This window comes from Ctenocephalides felis, unplaced genomic scaffold (genome assembly GCF_003426905.1).
Source record: "Ctenocephalides felis isolate EL2017-DRISC unplaced genomic scaffold, ASM342690v1 CF-g0.4_SCAFFOLD_03573, whole genome shotgun sequence".
Classification (NCBI taxonomy): domain Eukaryota; kingdom Metazoa; phylum Arthropoda; class Insecta; order Siphonaptera; family Pulicidae; genus Ctenocephalides; species Ctenocephalides felis.
In genome coordinates this window covers 24257142-24275134 of record NW_020539727.1, presented here as the reverse complement: position 1 = coordinate 24275134, position 17993 = coordinate 24257142, and the positions used below count along the sequence as shown (strand labels likewise).

General features: G+C 26.5%; 2 protein-coding genes across 2 annotated transcripts in view; one reads left to right on the top strand and one right to left on the bottom strand.

The window, feature by feature from the left end:
* LOC113389807 (2-hydroxyacylsphingosine 1-beta-galactosyltransferase-like) overlaps positions 1–17993 on the top strand; it is an 84624-nt gene that overhangs the window by 4450 nt on the left and 62181 nt on the right.
* On the bottom strand, positions 7486–17251 carry LOC113389808 (microtubule-associated proteins 1A/1B light chain 3A-like). Its single transcript, XM_026626815.1, has 4 exons — positions 17042–17251; positions 12288–12343; positions 7783–7950; positions 7486–7722 (listed from the first exon to the last, which is right to left on the bottom strand). Exons 1-4 carry the CDS (start codon positions 17133–17135, stop codon positions 7486–7488), a joined length of 555 nt encoding a protein of 184 aa, XP_026482600.1. The 5' UTR covers positions 17136–17251.

The window sequence follows — 17993 nt, the reverse complement described above, 5'->3', positions numbered from 1 at the left end:
TATCCACGACACTATGTGTTGTCATACTGATCATTAATAAAACGTTATTGGTATTTTCTTATTTATAATAGAAAAGAAAGGTTTCAAGAATTATACATTTTTTTGGCAAAAACTACTCGGGAGAAACAAAAACCAATACGATCTGACACTTGAATTTCCTTTTGTTTTTCTCAGTGCTGTCACTATATGGGCCAATCTGTCCAGAGACATGTGATGCGTGTTGACAAGCCGCTATGCGTGTTGGCAACCCGCTACAAATATATTATATTTTAATATTGCCTTAGCCTATAAGTGAATGAAAATGTTTGGCAAATGACAGTCTTCATTTGTTTTTAATGTCAAACAATGCCTCAAATATTTTCAATGTCAATCAATGATAAGCGGTTTTTTGTAATCTTTTCCATTTATTTCTACAATCTAACTATATTTCTATGAATCAAAAAATCCTAAAAAATGTCTTTAACTTCAGGAAGGTTTATGAAAATCCGAATAATCGTTTAGGAGGATTAACCTTTCATACCCCATTACAGAAGAATTTTATATGTAAGATATATAAATAGTTTTTTTAAGACGATTTTAATGATGAATCTAAACTTCTATTTGATCAAGTCGATTATTTATATAAAATTGAATAATCTACAACGTTTTAAGGCCATACAGCAACTCGGTTCACTTATAAATTACTTGCTAGGTCGATTATTTATGCATTTCAGGAAGTTCATGCAAATTGCCTTAAGCCAAAATACTCTTTACATCTAGTTTTGTTCAAAACATAAAATAAACCAAAAAAGAGTGCGCGTAAGGTTAAGACGCGATTGAAGTAAAACTTATTTGCCACTGTACAAGATGGCATTTAAGTAAAAATAAATACATTATATAACAATTTTGAATAATGTTTATTAGTAATATGGTAACACTCGTGATGCACACATTTATTAGTGTCGACCGTTACACACATTTATATAATGACAAATTATAAATTACATATTTATAAAAGCATTAAAAATATTTATAATATTTAAAAACAATAATGTAATTAAAGTCAAGCAAGTTGCATGAACACTTGTAAATAATATACTTTGTCAATATGAAATGAGATTTAGCTATTTAGATAAAATTTTCTATCAAATATTTGTTAGATTGTAATTTAAAAAACAAAAACTATGTTTAATTATATTTTTCAATAGAAACATATTTATGTTAATTATAACTCAAGTTAGCGTTCCGACTAGTTCTACTCATAATATCAATATCTAAGTGTATATAACAATTTATACCAAATCTTAGTAAATTTTATCTAGTTTTTTCCAATGTAAACAAATCAAAGTGTTCAGAATAAAATTTTCATGTTATATAACACAATGTAATAAAATGTACCAAATCCACTTATTGCTAATTATCAAAATACTCAACTCTGCGTTTGGCAAGTTTTATTCAAAATTTCAATATGCAAGTGTATATAATAATTTATACTGAATTTTGGTAAATTTCATCTACTTGTTTTCTAATGTACGCAAATTAAAGTGTCTAGAATAAAGATTCCATGGAATTCAAGAAAATGTGAAAAAATGTTCCAATTTCACTTATTGCTAATTATCAAAATACTCTAGTTTGTGTTTCGACTATTTTTATTCAAAATTTCAATGTGCAAGTGTATAATAATCTATACTAAATTTTAGTAGATTATATCTAGTTTTCAAATATGACACGATCGGTTTGTCATTGTAATTAGCATTTAGAAATAAACCTTCATTAGAGAAATGAAGTAATTGCTGATTAATAAATTCTATAATATTCGTTCACACAGAGGATTATGTTAAACATCTAAACAAATATTATTTTTGCAAATTCACTCATCCTCATTCAATTGTGTTTGAAGAACTTCATGTAGTTAATATTATCATGCATTAATTGACTGCTTGTATTTTTACTTTTTTGCTGACGATATAATCTCATTCTTTGAACAGCTGTAATATCTGTCTTGCCTAAAAAATATTTGACATTTTAATGACTTCAAAGATTTATAGAAACTACGAATAATATAGAAATTATTTCTAATCAATGAACTTACGTTTTAGTACACGGCACAAATGTTTAATTTGTTTTATTATTTTCAAGGAACAGGGTAAAATATTGTTCTGATTCAGGCATTATTCATTGAATCAAGATTTGTACTACGATGTAACTTTAAAATGTTAATTCATCTATCTATGTCGATTTCTTTGTTGATATCGGTACGCATACAACGACAGATCTCTATTCACATACACGACGACTAATCACAATCGACCCGTTTAGAAATGATATCATCGAGTGCGAATGACGAAGGAACTCGACTCTTATCTGCTGTAACGCACTTCCGTTGCATTTTGTACAGATTTACTTCAAAAATATTAAAGTAACGCTTACCATGCGCATCCTAGCCTAAGTAAAAATGTATGGAAAACCGTTGAGTTAGGTTCGGACGACATGGCAAGCACTCTATACATATTTTTGTCACTATTTTAAAAACTATTAAAAAATTTAAATTCTAAGTCGATTATCTTGACAAAATAATGCATTCTGTCACGTTGTTTATAACAATCTCATAATATTATTGTCAATGTACATGTATGATCTTTCTATTGACCTTTTGATAAGGTTGACGTTGTCGTCGTCTTCACCATGTCAATTAATTGACAAGAAAAACTTCATTCTTTTCTTTCACAAGAAAAAAAACTTTACAAGAAATTCTGTAGTGGAATTTTCTTACTCGAGATAAATTTATTATTTATATATATTGTGTGCTGTGCCATAATATGAATAATAATAATAACAATTAAGATAATGTTTATTATTTAGTTTGTTGTTACTATTATTAGATTTATGGATTTGTTTACGGTTTTGACAGATTTTGTTATCGCATTTTGTTCGAAGGGGGAATTGATTGAATTTAGTAAATAATTCTCGACAGGCATCACCGTGGCCTAGTGGTTAGAGCTTTGGAATTTAATAATGATAAAAAAAAATCTCACCTTTTGCACAACCTCTGGATTAACACGTATAAGACCAAAACTGGCCAAATCCGTTTTACCGATTGTTAATTACAAGCTCTATTTTTATATATAAAAACATATATGTCTATATATGTGTATATACTAGCTGACCCGGCAGACGTTGTTTTGCTAAGTAAGGTATATTCTAATAAACAATTTCTAGGTATTCAAAAATATTAATACTTTAAGTTCATATGGGTTTGTTGTTTGAATGTTATATACAATGAGGTATTATATAAACAATAAACCACATTAGATTGTCTATTATTTGTCTGAAAGTTTTATACACTTTCTATATGGTATAATCCAATCCAAGTCCTTTTTTTTGGTTTTTCGACTTATTGATTACGTTTCAAATCTTACAGATTCTTTTTGGATTTTGGATTTTGTGTATAATTGTAAATAATACTACTGAGCTTATACAAAATTTTCAAATTTCTGCGAGGAGAGATAGAAAATAAATTAGGTATTTCCTCTTTGACCTGCTTTTTGAAAAGTTTCAACTAACATTCGATGAATTAAAGTAAATTTAATAAAAATTAAAGGGTCCGCCATCTAACTTTTGCAGCCATTTTAATCTTTAGCATCCATTTTGATTTTTTGGCATCCATTTTGATTTTTTGGCAGCCATTTAAAAGTTAGGCTGCCATTTGCATTTCTCTTACAAACCAAAACTATTATTTCAAATTGAAAAAAATCAGTACTTTTTTTTATACAATTTTCAAAAAAAAAGTTATTTGGCGGACCCTATATATATATATGCAGAGCAGAGCGAGGCACAAAGGTCCAATTTGATTTTGAGCAAACATTATGTTCTAAAAATCAATCCAATAATATCACAACAAATAATACATTTCAAACGAACAAATCTGACTACGTTCAGTTAAAACGGTAATAATCGTTAAAACGGATTTGGCCAGAGGTCGTGGGTGAGATTTTTTTTTATTATTATTATTAAATTCCAAAGCTACTTCATCATTGTAGAAATGTGTTTTTTTTTAATGTCTTTCAAAAATTTGTCATAAGCGCAATACTTGACGTGGATGCTATAGCATTCACGATTTGAATATGATAATGTGACTACGGAAACTTTTAAAAGGCGTCAACTTTTTCCTTTTTCCATAGTTGCATAAAATAAAAGCGCAATATTTGTCGTGGATGCTATAGCATTCATTTAGTATACGACGATTGAAATATGATATTCTGACTACTAAAACTTTTATTGGAAGCAAACGTGTTAACGTGCAAGATTACTCTTCAGTTAAAACCGAATCTTTTTTCTTAGTCTCTAACTTAACGTGGATGCTATAGCATTCATCTAGTATATAACGATCAAAATACGATAATACGATTACTCAAACTTTTATTGGGCGCGAACGTGTTAAGGTGCAAGATTATTTTTCAGTTGAAACCGCATTATTTTCTATAGTCAATAATTTGACGTAGATGCTATAGCATTCATCTAGTAAAACCATTAAAATATGAATTATGATTTAGACCTTTTTACCATATAGACGGAGTCTATAATAACTTGGAATGGCCAGGTGGCAAACAGGTTTAATGTCTTATTTTAATTTTAAGAAATTTTACAAAATAATTACATTTTCAACTTATGCTAAAAAACTACCAACGCAAAAAATACTTTTATTATGGATTTTCAAAGATTACCGTTTATCTCCCGATATCAAAGTCATGAGAATCAAGGTTATAGCCGGTTATACATGCTTTTCCCTCTACTTTCAAATATTGTTGGACCCTTTCAACCCCGGACAATCATATATTACTATCTATTTTTCGATAAATTCTGGGAAATTATAACTGGGAAAATGTTATTCGACAAAATGTCCCTTTGATCGATACCAAATTTAGGTTCTGAATTAAAATAACATAAGTAAAAAATAATATAACCTAGAAAATGTTTTATAAATACAAATGAGTATATAATTATACAAATGAGATCTTGCAGAGCACCGTGTTTGAGAAAAATATGATTTTCAAAAAAGAGTGCTACAACGCCAAAAAGTGCATTTTCATATTAACATTTCAAAAAAAGTTTGAAAAATAAGATTTGACATTTGACGTATTAGCCACCGTCCATTGTTTTATACAAATTACGCTTCTACAAAAAATTTCAAAATAAAAATGTAAAGTTTCTACGCGATTTATAAATAATATCCGACAACCGACTGATTAGCACGAATTTTCCAAGACTAAGACTGGCCAAATCGGTTTAGTCGTTTTCGAGTTTTAGCGGATCATTTTATTGAACTCCATTTTTATATACAAGAAGATATATATGTATATATATATATATATATATATATATATATAACGTATATAATTATAATAATCGGTCAATGATGTCTGTTTCGACGTCGTCGCCGATAAGAATTAAGGATGGATAAATGTTTTTCATATAGTATATATAAATTTATTATGATAATAGTTGCTATGTCATAATTTGCAGCATAAATTGCATATCATCTCAATAATAAATTATCGCACACTACGACAATTGTATTTGTTTGTTTCTAAATTTATATTTATATATACAATATAAATACATATTGTTTATCGCGAGTTGTGACAATTTCGATTCGGACAAATTGATACAAGAGTTCATTGTAAACAATCATTTTAGATAAAGGAAAAGATTTTAAGAATAAACTAGTAGTGTATGGCATCGTGCGTTAAGGAATTGCTGGAACTTCCCGTACCGTAATGAAATATTCGAGAAATTTTAAACGTTTTCAAATATATTATTACAAATACTGTAACTTTCATTATCTTATTGTTATATCTGAGTAAATCAAATGTAAATCATAAATCAATTCATCTCCAGAACATTATCAATCGTCATTTTATTTCGAATTCAATTTCAAAAAAATAGTTTCCCAAAATTGCACAAAAGTGAAAAAGTGCTCCCGTATAGTCACAGTCTAAACGCATTTGCAAATAATTCTGTGCGACTTTTTCACTTATACTGTGCTTAGCTAGGCGGCATTTTCACATTTTTCAAAAGTTTTCACAAAATTGGAAAAGTGCACCAGTACATAAACAGTCTAAACGCACTTGGGTAAACATTTGTACCAGAATACTAGACTGTGTCTAGCATGGGCAATTTTTTGAATTTTTAATCAAAATTTACAAAAATATTTTATGGAAAATAAAAAAAGATGTTAGAATTTTTTATCTTCAAAAGCAGTTGTTTTGCCAATACAAGAAGAAAGTTTTTTTAGATCATTCAAATCCGACATTTAGTTCACTCAAAAATTGCCATTTTTTGCACAATTAGCTCTGTATCTTCGAAATGGCGGGACCTGCCTGTGCCAAAAACTAATCACCTTTTCTCCCAATCATTACAAATTGAATGTTTTTTAGATCATTCAAATCCGATACTCCGTTTAAATTATATAACGTTTTATAACTCAATGTAAAAAAAGTGAAATTTAAAGTTTAGTATCTAATTATTAGCCATTGTTAGATTTTATCGGTTACATTTTTTTATAGCTATAATAATAATAGTAAAATTTATTACACATGTATATTATTATATATCATATGTTTATAACATTTAAAAACTTTGCGAACAAAATTAAATAAGAAAAATGTTTAAAGTTAAAATTTCAGTATCTAGTTATTAGCCATTGTAATATTTCATTGGTTACATTTATTTTTAGTTATAATAAAATAAATACATACAAATATATTAATAGTGAATTTATACCAAATTAGATACTTTACAAATTTTTCTGATAAAAGAATCCGGAATAGTCTAAATTCGCCTAATTTTATCCATCCGAAGCGCATTTATTTATTACATATTGAATAACTTTTAAAATATTTGTTAAAAATAAATGATGTATTAAAAAAAATTTGTATAAAATTAAATTCTAAATAATATTGTCTAACATAGTAAGACCCTATAGCATCTCAGTATACTTCAAAAACCCTAGCAAAACTACGAATTGCATTTGATAGAATGTAAATAAATCATAAAGAGTGCGTTTATTTAGTATTTTTTCAAAAACTAAGATGACCAAAAAAAATTAAGAGATGAAAAACACAAAATTTTAAGTTTGTTTTGTTACCAAAAATTTTTAGATAAATTTACAACATGTGTATCTAATGAGCTCTACAGGACGTAATGTATCCACTGCGAATAAAAAATACGAATGTTTACAATATTTTCCAAAAAATGCTTCATGATTATTTAACTTTGTAAATTGTATTTGTTATTGTTAAGAATCCGTTGATTTATATTTGTTTGTTCTGTTACTATTTATTATTAATAATAATTGTGACAAGGCTGATGTGGGGTATTATTGCATTCTGCTTAATCAATCAATAATTATCTTTCAACGAAGAAAAAATATAAATAATAAACGCCACTAAGATACAATAACAAAAACAAGACAGACGCGATCACTTACAAATACATCATTTATTATTACTTACAAAATCTAGTTTCGGCAAATTTTCCACCAGTCCCGCTCCCCCGGAACACCAAGTGTTTGTAAAAATTATTTGGAGGTTCCTGGACGTTCCTGGTGTCTCCACAGGAGGTTTCCTGAAACTTTTTGATATCTCCACCGTATGCCTCTTGAGAGGCATAAGTTACGTATAAGAATCCATCTTCGTCCTTGTGCTCCTTGTAGATTTCTCCTAGACTTTTAGACAAACCAGCCTGGGGAAAGGATAAATGATAGTCCCGGTGTAAGATAGAAAATTTAGTTTTTTTTCTTACCATTGTCCTTTCGTTGATCAGTAAATAAAATGCCTGGTTAGGGCCAACTCGCATACGGTCCCTCAAAAGTGTTGCCAGCTGTGAAACGGTGACGTCCTGTAGAACCAAAAATTTACTACGATCGATCAAAGGCAGGTTCTGCTCTTTTGTGTATCTTTCGACGATTATCTGAAAATAGTAAATTAGATGGTAGCAAATAATCGAGAATTCAGATTTTAGCAACGTTACCAATTGTTACAATTTTATATATCAACTAGCTGACCCGGCAAACATTGTTTTTCTAAGTAAGGTATATTCTAAACAATTTCTAGATGTTCAAGAATATTAATACTTTAAGTTCATAAGGTTGTGTTGTTTGAATGCCATATACAATGAGGTATTATAAAAACAATAAACCCCATTAGTTTGTATATATTTTGTCTAAAAGTATTATAGACTTTCTATAGAAAACGTGGTTTAATCCAATCCAAGTCTTTTTTGGTCTTTCGACTTATTGATTACGTTTCAAGTTTTTCAGATTCTTTTTGGATTCTGAATTTTGTGTTTAATTGTAAATAATACAAACTGAGCTTATACAAAATTTTCAAATGTCTGCGAAGAGAGATAGAAAATGAATCAAGTATTTCTTCTTTGAACTGCTTTTTGAAAAGTTTGAAGTAACATTCGATCAATTAAAGTAAATTTAGTAAAAAGTAAAGGGTCCGCCATCTAACTTTTGCAGCCATTTTGAATCTTTAGCATCCATTTTGATTTTTTGGCATCCATTTTGAATTTTTGGCAACCATTCAAAAGTTAGGCTGCCATTTGCATTTCCCTTACAAACCAAAACTATTATTTCAAATTAAAAAAAATCAGTAGTTTTTTTTTATAGAATTTTCAAAAAAAAAAGTTATTTGGCGGACCCTATATATATGTAGAGCAGAGCGAGGCACAAAGGTCCAATTTGACTTTGAGCAAATATTAATATTATAAAAATCAAACCAATTATATCACAACAAATAACACATTTCAAACGAACAATTATCTGACTACGTTCAGTAAAACTGCCAGCTACTTCATCATTGTATAAATGTGCTTTTTTAATGTCTTTCAAAAATTTGTCATAAGCGCAATACTTGACGTGGATGCTATATCATTCACGGTTTAAATATGATAATGTGACTACGGTAACTTTTCAAGGGCGCCAACTTTTTCCTTTTTCCATAGTTGCGTGAAATAGAAGCGCAATATTTGTCGTGGACGCTATAGCATTCATCTAGTATATAACGATCAAAATACGATAATACGACTACTCAAACTTTTATTGGGCGCAAACGTATTAAAATGCAAAATCATTTTTCACTTGAAACTCCATCTTTTTCATAGTCTCTAATTTGACGTGGATGCTATAGCATTCATCTAGTATATAACGAGCAAAATACAATTATCCGATTACTCAAAATTTTATTGGGCGCGAACGTGTTAACGTGCAAGATTATTTTTTCAATTGAAACTGCATCATTTTCCTTAGTCAATAATTTGACGTGGATGCTATAGCATTCATATAGTAAAACCATTAAAATATGGTTTATGATTTAAACCTTTTTACCATATAGACGGAGTAACTTTGAATGGCCAGGCGGCAAACAGGATTAATGTCTTATTTTAATTTTAAAAGTATTTTTCAAAAAAATTACATTTTTAACTAATGAAGAAAATACTTTTATTATGGATTTTCAAAGATTACCGTTTATCTCCCGATAGCAAAGTCATAAGAATCAAGGTTATAGCTAGTTATACTTACTTTTCCCTCTACTTTCAAATATTGTTGGACCTTTTTAGCCCCGGATCTTCATATATTACTATCTATTTTTCGATAAATTCTGGGAAATTATAACTGGGAAAATGTTATTGGACAAAATGTCCATTTGATCGATACCAAATTTAGGTTCTGAATTTAAATAACATAAATAAAAAATAATATAACCTAGAAAATGTTTTATATATACCAATGAGATCTTTCGGAGCACCGTTTTTTTAGCTTTTTTTGTTAGAAACATATGTGATTTTATATTTTTATAATTGAATACATATATTAGGTAATAACATACTAAAATTTTATAGCTCTGGTATAATATTGTATATTTTTAAAACATTTTTTAAAAGTACTTCTCATATCATATCCAACCATCGATTCGCAACTAATGAAAATAGAGTATGCACGTGTGCATTGCAATTTTTTAGTTTCTTCTTTTAGAAACATATTTGATTTTATATTTTTATATTTCAGTACACATATTAAGAAATAACATACTATAATTTCATAACTGTATTACAACGCTTTATATTTTTAAAATATATTTTAAGCCGTCAATTTGTTTACGTCAAAACGTTTACTAACGTTTTTGTGTATAAATATAACTACGAACAAAACTACTTACTACAATTTAATCATAATTAAATAAAATTCACGTAAAACGTTCTATTAAACGTAATTGAATATCATCTGTCAAAAACGTTTTACATTTGACGTATTAGCCACCGTACATTGTTTTATTTAAATTACGCTTCTACAAAAACGTTCAAATTAAAAATGTAAAGTTTCTACGCGATTTTGAAATAATATCTCACCTTTCCGACAACCTACTGATTTAGCACGAATTTTTCAAGACTAAGACTGGCCAAATCGGTTTAGCCGTTTACGAGTTTTACCGGGACATTTGATCGAGAGCTCCATTTTTATATATAAGATAAATTAATTTATTACAATAATTTATTTGTTATAAACAAACGTAACGAATCGTATAAATAAATATTTCATTCATTATTCCATATTTTTTTATCGTTTTCTCATTAAATGTTTTGTTGACAATTTATTATCAAGGATGTCTTTATCTCGGAGCAGACTACTGACTGGACGAATTGTCATTTTTGTGCTAAATATAAATTTAGAAAGATATCGTGGAATATTTTCGCAATTATTATTATTGTTGAAGAGAGGAGAAATTATCGCATTTACATTGTTACATCAGGATAAGACGAGAAATTTTCCATTAATTAATAAAATAGAAGATCAAATCGCTTTATTTTGTTGTTAAATAACTCATAGTTTTTCTTAGAAACTTATAAACTTTAGTATTTTTAATATTTAGTATACATATTAAAGAATGTTATATCCAAATTTGAAAGCTGTAATACAAACGGTACGTCCTGAAGAGCTCATTGATAATGATTAATAATAATCATGACAAAATCGTTTTATTTTGGTATCACTTATGAACATTATATAGAAAATCGTGAAAAACTCGTAATTTTTCTTAACAACTTATAAACTTTAGTATTTTTAATATTTAGTATATATATTAAAGAATGTCATATCCAAAATTTAAGGCTGTAGTACAAACGGTACGTCCTGAAGAGCTCATTGATAATGACAAATAATAATAATGACACAATCGTTTAATTATGGACATATATTGAAAATCTTGAAAAACTCGTAATTTTTCTTAACAACTTATAAATTTTAGTATTTTTTATATTTAGTATACATATTAAAGAATGTCATATCCAAATTTGAAAGCTGTAATACAAACGGTACGTCCTGAAGAGCTCATTGATAATGATTAATAATAATCATGACAAAATCGTTTTATTTTGGTATCACTTATGAACATTATATAGAAAATCGTGAAAAACTCGTAATTTTTCTTAACAACTTATAAACTTTAAGTATTTAGTATTTTTAATATTTAGTATATATATTAAAGAATGTCATATCCAAAATTTAAGGATGTAGTACAAACGGTACGTCCTGAAGAGCTCATCGATAACGGCAAATAATAATAATGACACAATCGTTTAATTATGGACAATATATAGAAAATCTTGAAAAACTCGTAATTTTTCCTGGAAACTTATAAACTTTAGTATTTTTAATATTTAATGTATATATTAAAAAATGTCATCCAAAATTTAAGGCTGTAGTACAAACGGTGCGTCCTGAAGAGCTCGTTGATAATGCAAAACCATAATAATGCGCTGTATTTTGCTCAAATTTATTTTTATATTATTTTAAACATTAAATCGCCTATATTTTTTAAAGTATTATCATTCAAATTGCAATTTTTATCAATCCATTAAATTTATTTAATTCATTTGCAACTTTGTATAACATCCAAAAAGATTAGAGGTGAACATTCTTAACCTTTAGCTAAAATCCGGTTCGTGCAAAAAAATGTGCAATTGCATTTTTATCTCGTTTGATAAAAATTATCGAATGTCATTTCCAAATTATCAAAATTTGGAAATTACATAATAACATACTAATTACATTTGTATTAAAATTTAATTTGTACTAATTAGATAAATATAATTGGACGTTTTAGAGTTTTCACAGATTTAGTAATTAGAACGAAAATTAAGTTATGTTTTAATAGATTTGAATAAGTTTTTCATTTTGACTCCCAGTTTTTTAAAAATTATTTTAAAAAAATGGTTGGTTTTTTGATAATTTAAAAAATACTTACAGGTATTTTGTTAGGATATTTCGTCCTTATCAGATAAGCTTCATCCTTTCTGGTTTCTGAAATAGAAATTAATATAAATTAATATTCGTACTGGAATTAGAAAAATGTTTTTTTATGAATTCTATTTTAACTTTTTTTGTGAATGTTATAAACTTTAAAAAAATCGCAAATATATAAATAATTCTCTCAATATTCAAGTTTTTTTTTTCAAAAAATTTCTAATTTTGGTATTTTGATTTTATATATTAAGTTTGTTCAAAAACTTATTTATAAAGTATTTGAATTTTTGTCAATTTTTTTTTAACCCTGTTGAAATTTAATTTAAACTTACAAAAAAATTACTTTTAAAATTTAATATATATTACAAATATATATTGATTTTTGGAAAAAATATTAAATTTTAACTTATTTGTAATTTACCGAAACTTTACAAATAAAAATATTATAATTAATAATAATCTTACCAATTTTTTTGAATTAGAAAGTACTGGAATTAGAAAATATGTTCTTCTATTTTAACATTTTTGAGAATAATAATAATAAACTTAAAAAAAATCGCAAATATATAAATAATTCTCTCAATATTCAAGTTTTTTTTTCAAAAAATCTCTAATTTTGGTATTTTAATTTTATATATTCAGTTTTTTCAAGCAGAATTTTTTTCAATTTTTTTAACCCCGTTGAAATTTTATTTAAACTGATAAAAAATTACTAATAAATTTAAATATATTACAAATATATATTGATTTTTGGAAAAAATATGAAATTTTATCTTATTTGTAAATTACAGAAGTTTTGCAAATGAAAATATTATAATTTATAATAATTTTACCAATTTTTTTTAATTAGAAAGTACTGGAATTAGAAAATATGTTTTTCTATTTTAACTTTTTTGTGAATTTTATATAAACTTAAAAAAAAATCACAAATATATAAATTATTTTACTAATATTCAAGTTTTTTTTTTAAATATCTCTAATTTTGGTATTTTAATTTTATATATAAACTTTGTTCAAAAATTATTTATAAATTATTTGAATTTTTCAAGTTTTTTTTAACTCTGTTGAAATTTTATTCAAACTTATAGAAAATTACTTTTATAATTAAATATATTACAAATATATTGATTTTTGGAAAAAATTGAAATAAATATTAAACTTTAACTTATTTGTAAAATACAGAAATTTTGCAAATGAAAATATTATAATTTATAATAATTTTACCAATTTTTTTGATTTAGAAAGTACTGGAATTAGAAAATATGTTTTTCTATTTTAACTTTTTTGTGAATGTTATAAACTTAAAAAAAGTCACAAATATATAAATAATTTTACCATATTCAAGTTTTTTCGAAAAATCTCTAATTTTGATATTTTGATTTTATGTATTGAGTTTGTTCGAAAACTTATTTATAAATTATTTAAATTTTTCGAGTTTTTTTTAACTCTGTTGTAATTTTATTTAAACTTATAAATAAAATATACAAACTTCTAAAAAATTACTAATAAAATTAAATATATTACAAATATTTATTTCATTTTTTTCCAAAAATCAATATATATTAAATTTTAACTTATTAGTCAATTACAAAAACTTTGCAAATAAAAATATTATAATTTATAATAATTTTACCAATTTTTTTAATTAGAAAGTACTGGAATTAAAAAATATGTTTTTCTATTTTAACTTTTTTGTGAATGTTATATAAACTTAAAAAAATCACAAATATATAAATAACTTTACCAATTTTCAAGATTTTTCAAAAAATCTCTAATTTTGGTATTTTAATTTTTATACTAAGTTCGTTCAAAAACTTATTTATAAATTATTTGAATTGTCCAAGTTTGTTTTAATTCTGTTGAAATTTTATTTAAACTTATAAATAAAATATGCAAACTTCTAAAAAGTTACTAATAAAATTTAATATATATTACAAATATTTATTTCAATTTTTTTTCAAAAGCCAATATATATTAAATTTTAACTTATTTGTCAATTACAGAAACTTTGCAAATAAAAATATTATAATTTATAAGTTTTTTTTAACTCTGTTGAAATTTTATACATAAAATATACAAACTTATGAAAAATTACTAATAACATTAAATATATTACAAACGTTTAATTCAATTTTTTCCAAAAATCAATATATATTAAATTTTAACTTATTTGTCAATAGAAACTTTGCAAATAAAAATATTATAATTTATGATAATTGTATCATTTTTTTTGATTTTGTAAAGAAAGAATTTAGTTAAGTTTTACAATAACTTATGAAATTTTAAGTGGCTAGTATTTTTAAGTTCAATAAATTTGTATAAAAATATACAAAATTCCTAATAATTTTTTTTTAAAAAATACTTTCATACCTTTTATAAATTTATAAATCAGTTTCGGAATCATTTTGCACACTTTTTGTATAAATTATATATTATTATATATCCAAAATCACTCAAATTTTACACTTTTCACCAATTAAAATAAAATCTCTTATTCAACACTTCATCAACCAGCACTTTGAACTCCATGAATATTTTTTTCCTATCATTGTACTTTGTTAATATTAAATTGTACATTAAATTTAAATTTAATGCAAATATTTTTAACATCTCTTATCGTACAAATTAATATTTACGAACTAAATAAATTATTTGGTTAAATAAATAAAGTTTAGTCTAAAATAAATAATTTTGAACTGATAATAATACGAATGTGATGTGATCGTTTGCACGTAGACACTTTGATAAAAGATTTTTGGGAATGATTTTGTACCTAAAAAGAAGGATTTTAAAGGTTGTTTATACCTGGAAAAAGGACTAGGGATTGATAACTGTATATTTGTGAAAATGTACTTATATATGGGTAAATAATTTTGGTATAAAATGCTGAAAACTTCGATGCAAAATGTGTAGAAAAATTTATGCATTTATTTATTGTATCTGTTGTAACTTTTAAACGGTTTGTGTGAAATACATGCAATATTCTACAAATTCATACAAAATTTAATTATGAACAATATTGTCTAATATTATAATGCTCTACAGCAACTTGGTATACTTAAAAATTTCGTTTAAAAATAGATCTGAGCGCATAGATATACTGAAAATGGCGGATTACGTAAGTAAGGAGTTACTACACTTGATCAGACTAAATACGTTATTTTAAAGTATACTGAGTTGTTGTAGGTCATTATAATATAAGACAACATTATAGACAATATTATTACGTTAAAATTTGCAAAATATTTTATTCATTTTGGACAAACCGTTTAAAAGTTACAAGACATAATGCATAAACATTTGGTTCACCCGTATTACATTGTGTGTTTTCAATTGTCATTTTGAAGTATACCGAGTTGCTGCAAGTCATTTCAATATTAGACAACATTATAAACAATTTAATTTTGTATAAATTTGCAAAATATTTTATTCATTTTGGACAAACCGTTTAAAAGTTACAAGACAAAATGCATAAACATTTGGTTCACCCGTATGAATTAAATCTATTACATTGTGTGTTTTCAATTGTCATTTTAAAGTATACCGAGTTGCTGTAGGTCATTGCAATATTAGACAAGATTTTGAACAATTTAATTTTGTATGAATTTGTAGAATATTTTATTCATTTTGAACAAACCGTTTAAAAGTTACAAGACATAATGCATAAACATTTGGTTCACCCATATGAATTAGATCTATTACATTGTGTGTTTTCAATTGTCATTTTAAAGTATACCGAGTTGTTGTAGGTCATTGCAATATTAGACAACATTATAGAGAATATTATTATGTTCAAATTTGCAAAATATTTTATTTATTTTGGTCAAACCGTTTAAAAGTTACAAGACATAATGCATAAACATTTGGTTCACCCATACGAATTAGATCTATTACATTGTGTTTTCAATTGTCATTTTAAAGTATACCGAGTTGCTGCAGGTCATTGCGATATTAGACAACATTATAGACAATATTATTTCGTTAAAATTTGCAAAATATTTTATTTATTTTGGACAAACCGTTTAAAAGTTACAAGAGATCTAATAAATGAATGCATAAACATTTAGTTCGCCTATATGAATTAGATCTATTACATTGTGTGTTTCCAATTGTCATTTTGAAGTATACCGAGTTGCTGTAGGTCATGGCAATATTAGACAACATTATAAACAATTAAATTTTGAATAAATTTGTAGAATATTTTATTTATTTTAAACGAACGGTTTAAAAGTTACAAGAGATACAATAAATAAATACACACGGCTCAGGTCATCCATCTTTGGTTACTGATGATGACACAAGCATAGTTCTGAAACGTCTGTCAGTTTTTTTTATATAAGTATAATATTCTATATTTCTATTCTAATTTTGTACAAATTCGCAAAATATTTGATTCAATTTAGTCAAACGGTTCAAAAATTACAAGAGATACAATAAATAAATTGCACAAGGTTTAGGTCATTCATATCTCGTTACTTATGATGGCACAAACCATAACTCCGAAACGTCTGTTAGTCTGTATATATAAGTATAATCTATATTTCTATTCTGATTTTGTACAAATTCGCAAAATATTTGATTCAATTTAGTCAAACGGTTCAAAAGTTACAAGAGATACAATAAACAAATTCACAAGGATCAGCTCACCCTTCTCTCTGAGTTACTGATGATGACACAAGCATAGTTCCGAAACGTTTGTTAGTCTGTATATATATAAGTATATAATATAATATTCTATATTTCTATTCCACTTACCGAATGATTTCTGGTGCTTAAATTTTCCGGGAACATTGCAATTCATGTCATGTTTGATGACCTGTTTTGTTTGGAATGGACGGCGCATCTCCATCGTGAACAGTTTTCCGATTTTCCAAATTTGGATTTGATAAATTTTTGGTTATCGAGATCTCTGAATGGTAGATCTCGATGGTAGACGTCGATTGGCGAAGACCAAGAGAAGGATCCAGGTGGTAAATGCCAAAACTAGAAAGGATTTAGATGGTCAATGTGAAAATCCGGAAGAAATCTGGTGGAAAATGTCAATTTTAGGATAATTATGGTGATGTGAGATTGACAGATTTTGGGTTGTCGAGATTTATAAATGGTAGATCTCGATGATAGACACCGATTGGCAAAGACCAAGAGAGGATCCAGGTGGTAAATGTCAAAACTAGAAAGGATTCAGGTGGTCAATGTTAAAACCAGGAAGAAATCTGGTGGAAAATGTCAATTTTAGGATAATTGTGATGTTGTAAGATTGACAGATTTTGAGTTATGAGATATCTAAATGGTAGATCTCGATGGTAGACGTTGATTGGCGAAGACCAAAGGAGAATCCAGGTGGTAAATATCAAAACTAGAAAGGATTCAGGTGGTAAATGTTAAAACCAGGAAGAAATCTGGTGGAAAATGTCAATTTTAGGATAATTATGGTGATGTGAGATTGACAGATTTTGAGCTATGAGATCTATAAATGGTAGATATTGATTATAGACCTTGTTTGGCGAAGACCAAGAGAGGATCCAGGTGGTAAATGCCAAAACTAGAAAGGATTCAGATGGTAAATGTTAAAACCAGGAAGAAATCTGGTGGAAAATGTCAATTTTAGGATAATTATGGTGATGTGAGATTGACAGATTTTGGGTTATGAGATCTCTAAATGGTAGATCTCGATGGTAGACGTCGATTGGCGAAGACCAAGAGAGGA

Excerpts from the sequence above, each read along its gene's own strand:
- LOC113389808 (XM_026626815.1), bottom strand. The coding sequence starts at position 17,135 with ATGGAGATGCGCCGTCCATTCCAAACAAAACAGGTCATCAAACATGAC. Across the intron at positions 12,344-17,041 it reads TAAGCACCAGAAATCATTCG|AAACCAGAAAGGATGAAGCT; the intron begins GTAAGTGGAATA and ends TTTCTATTTCAG. Across the intron at positions 7,723-7,782 it reads TGATCAACGAAAGGACAATG|GCTGGTTTGTCTAAAAGTCT; the intron begins GTAAGAAAAAAA and ends TCCTTTCCCCAG.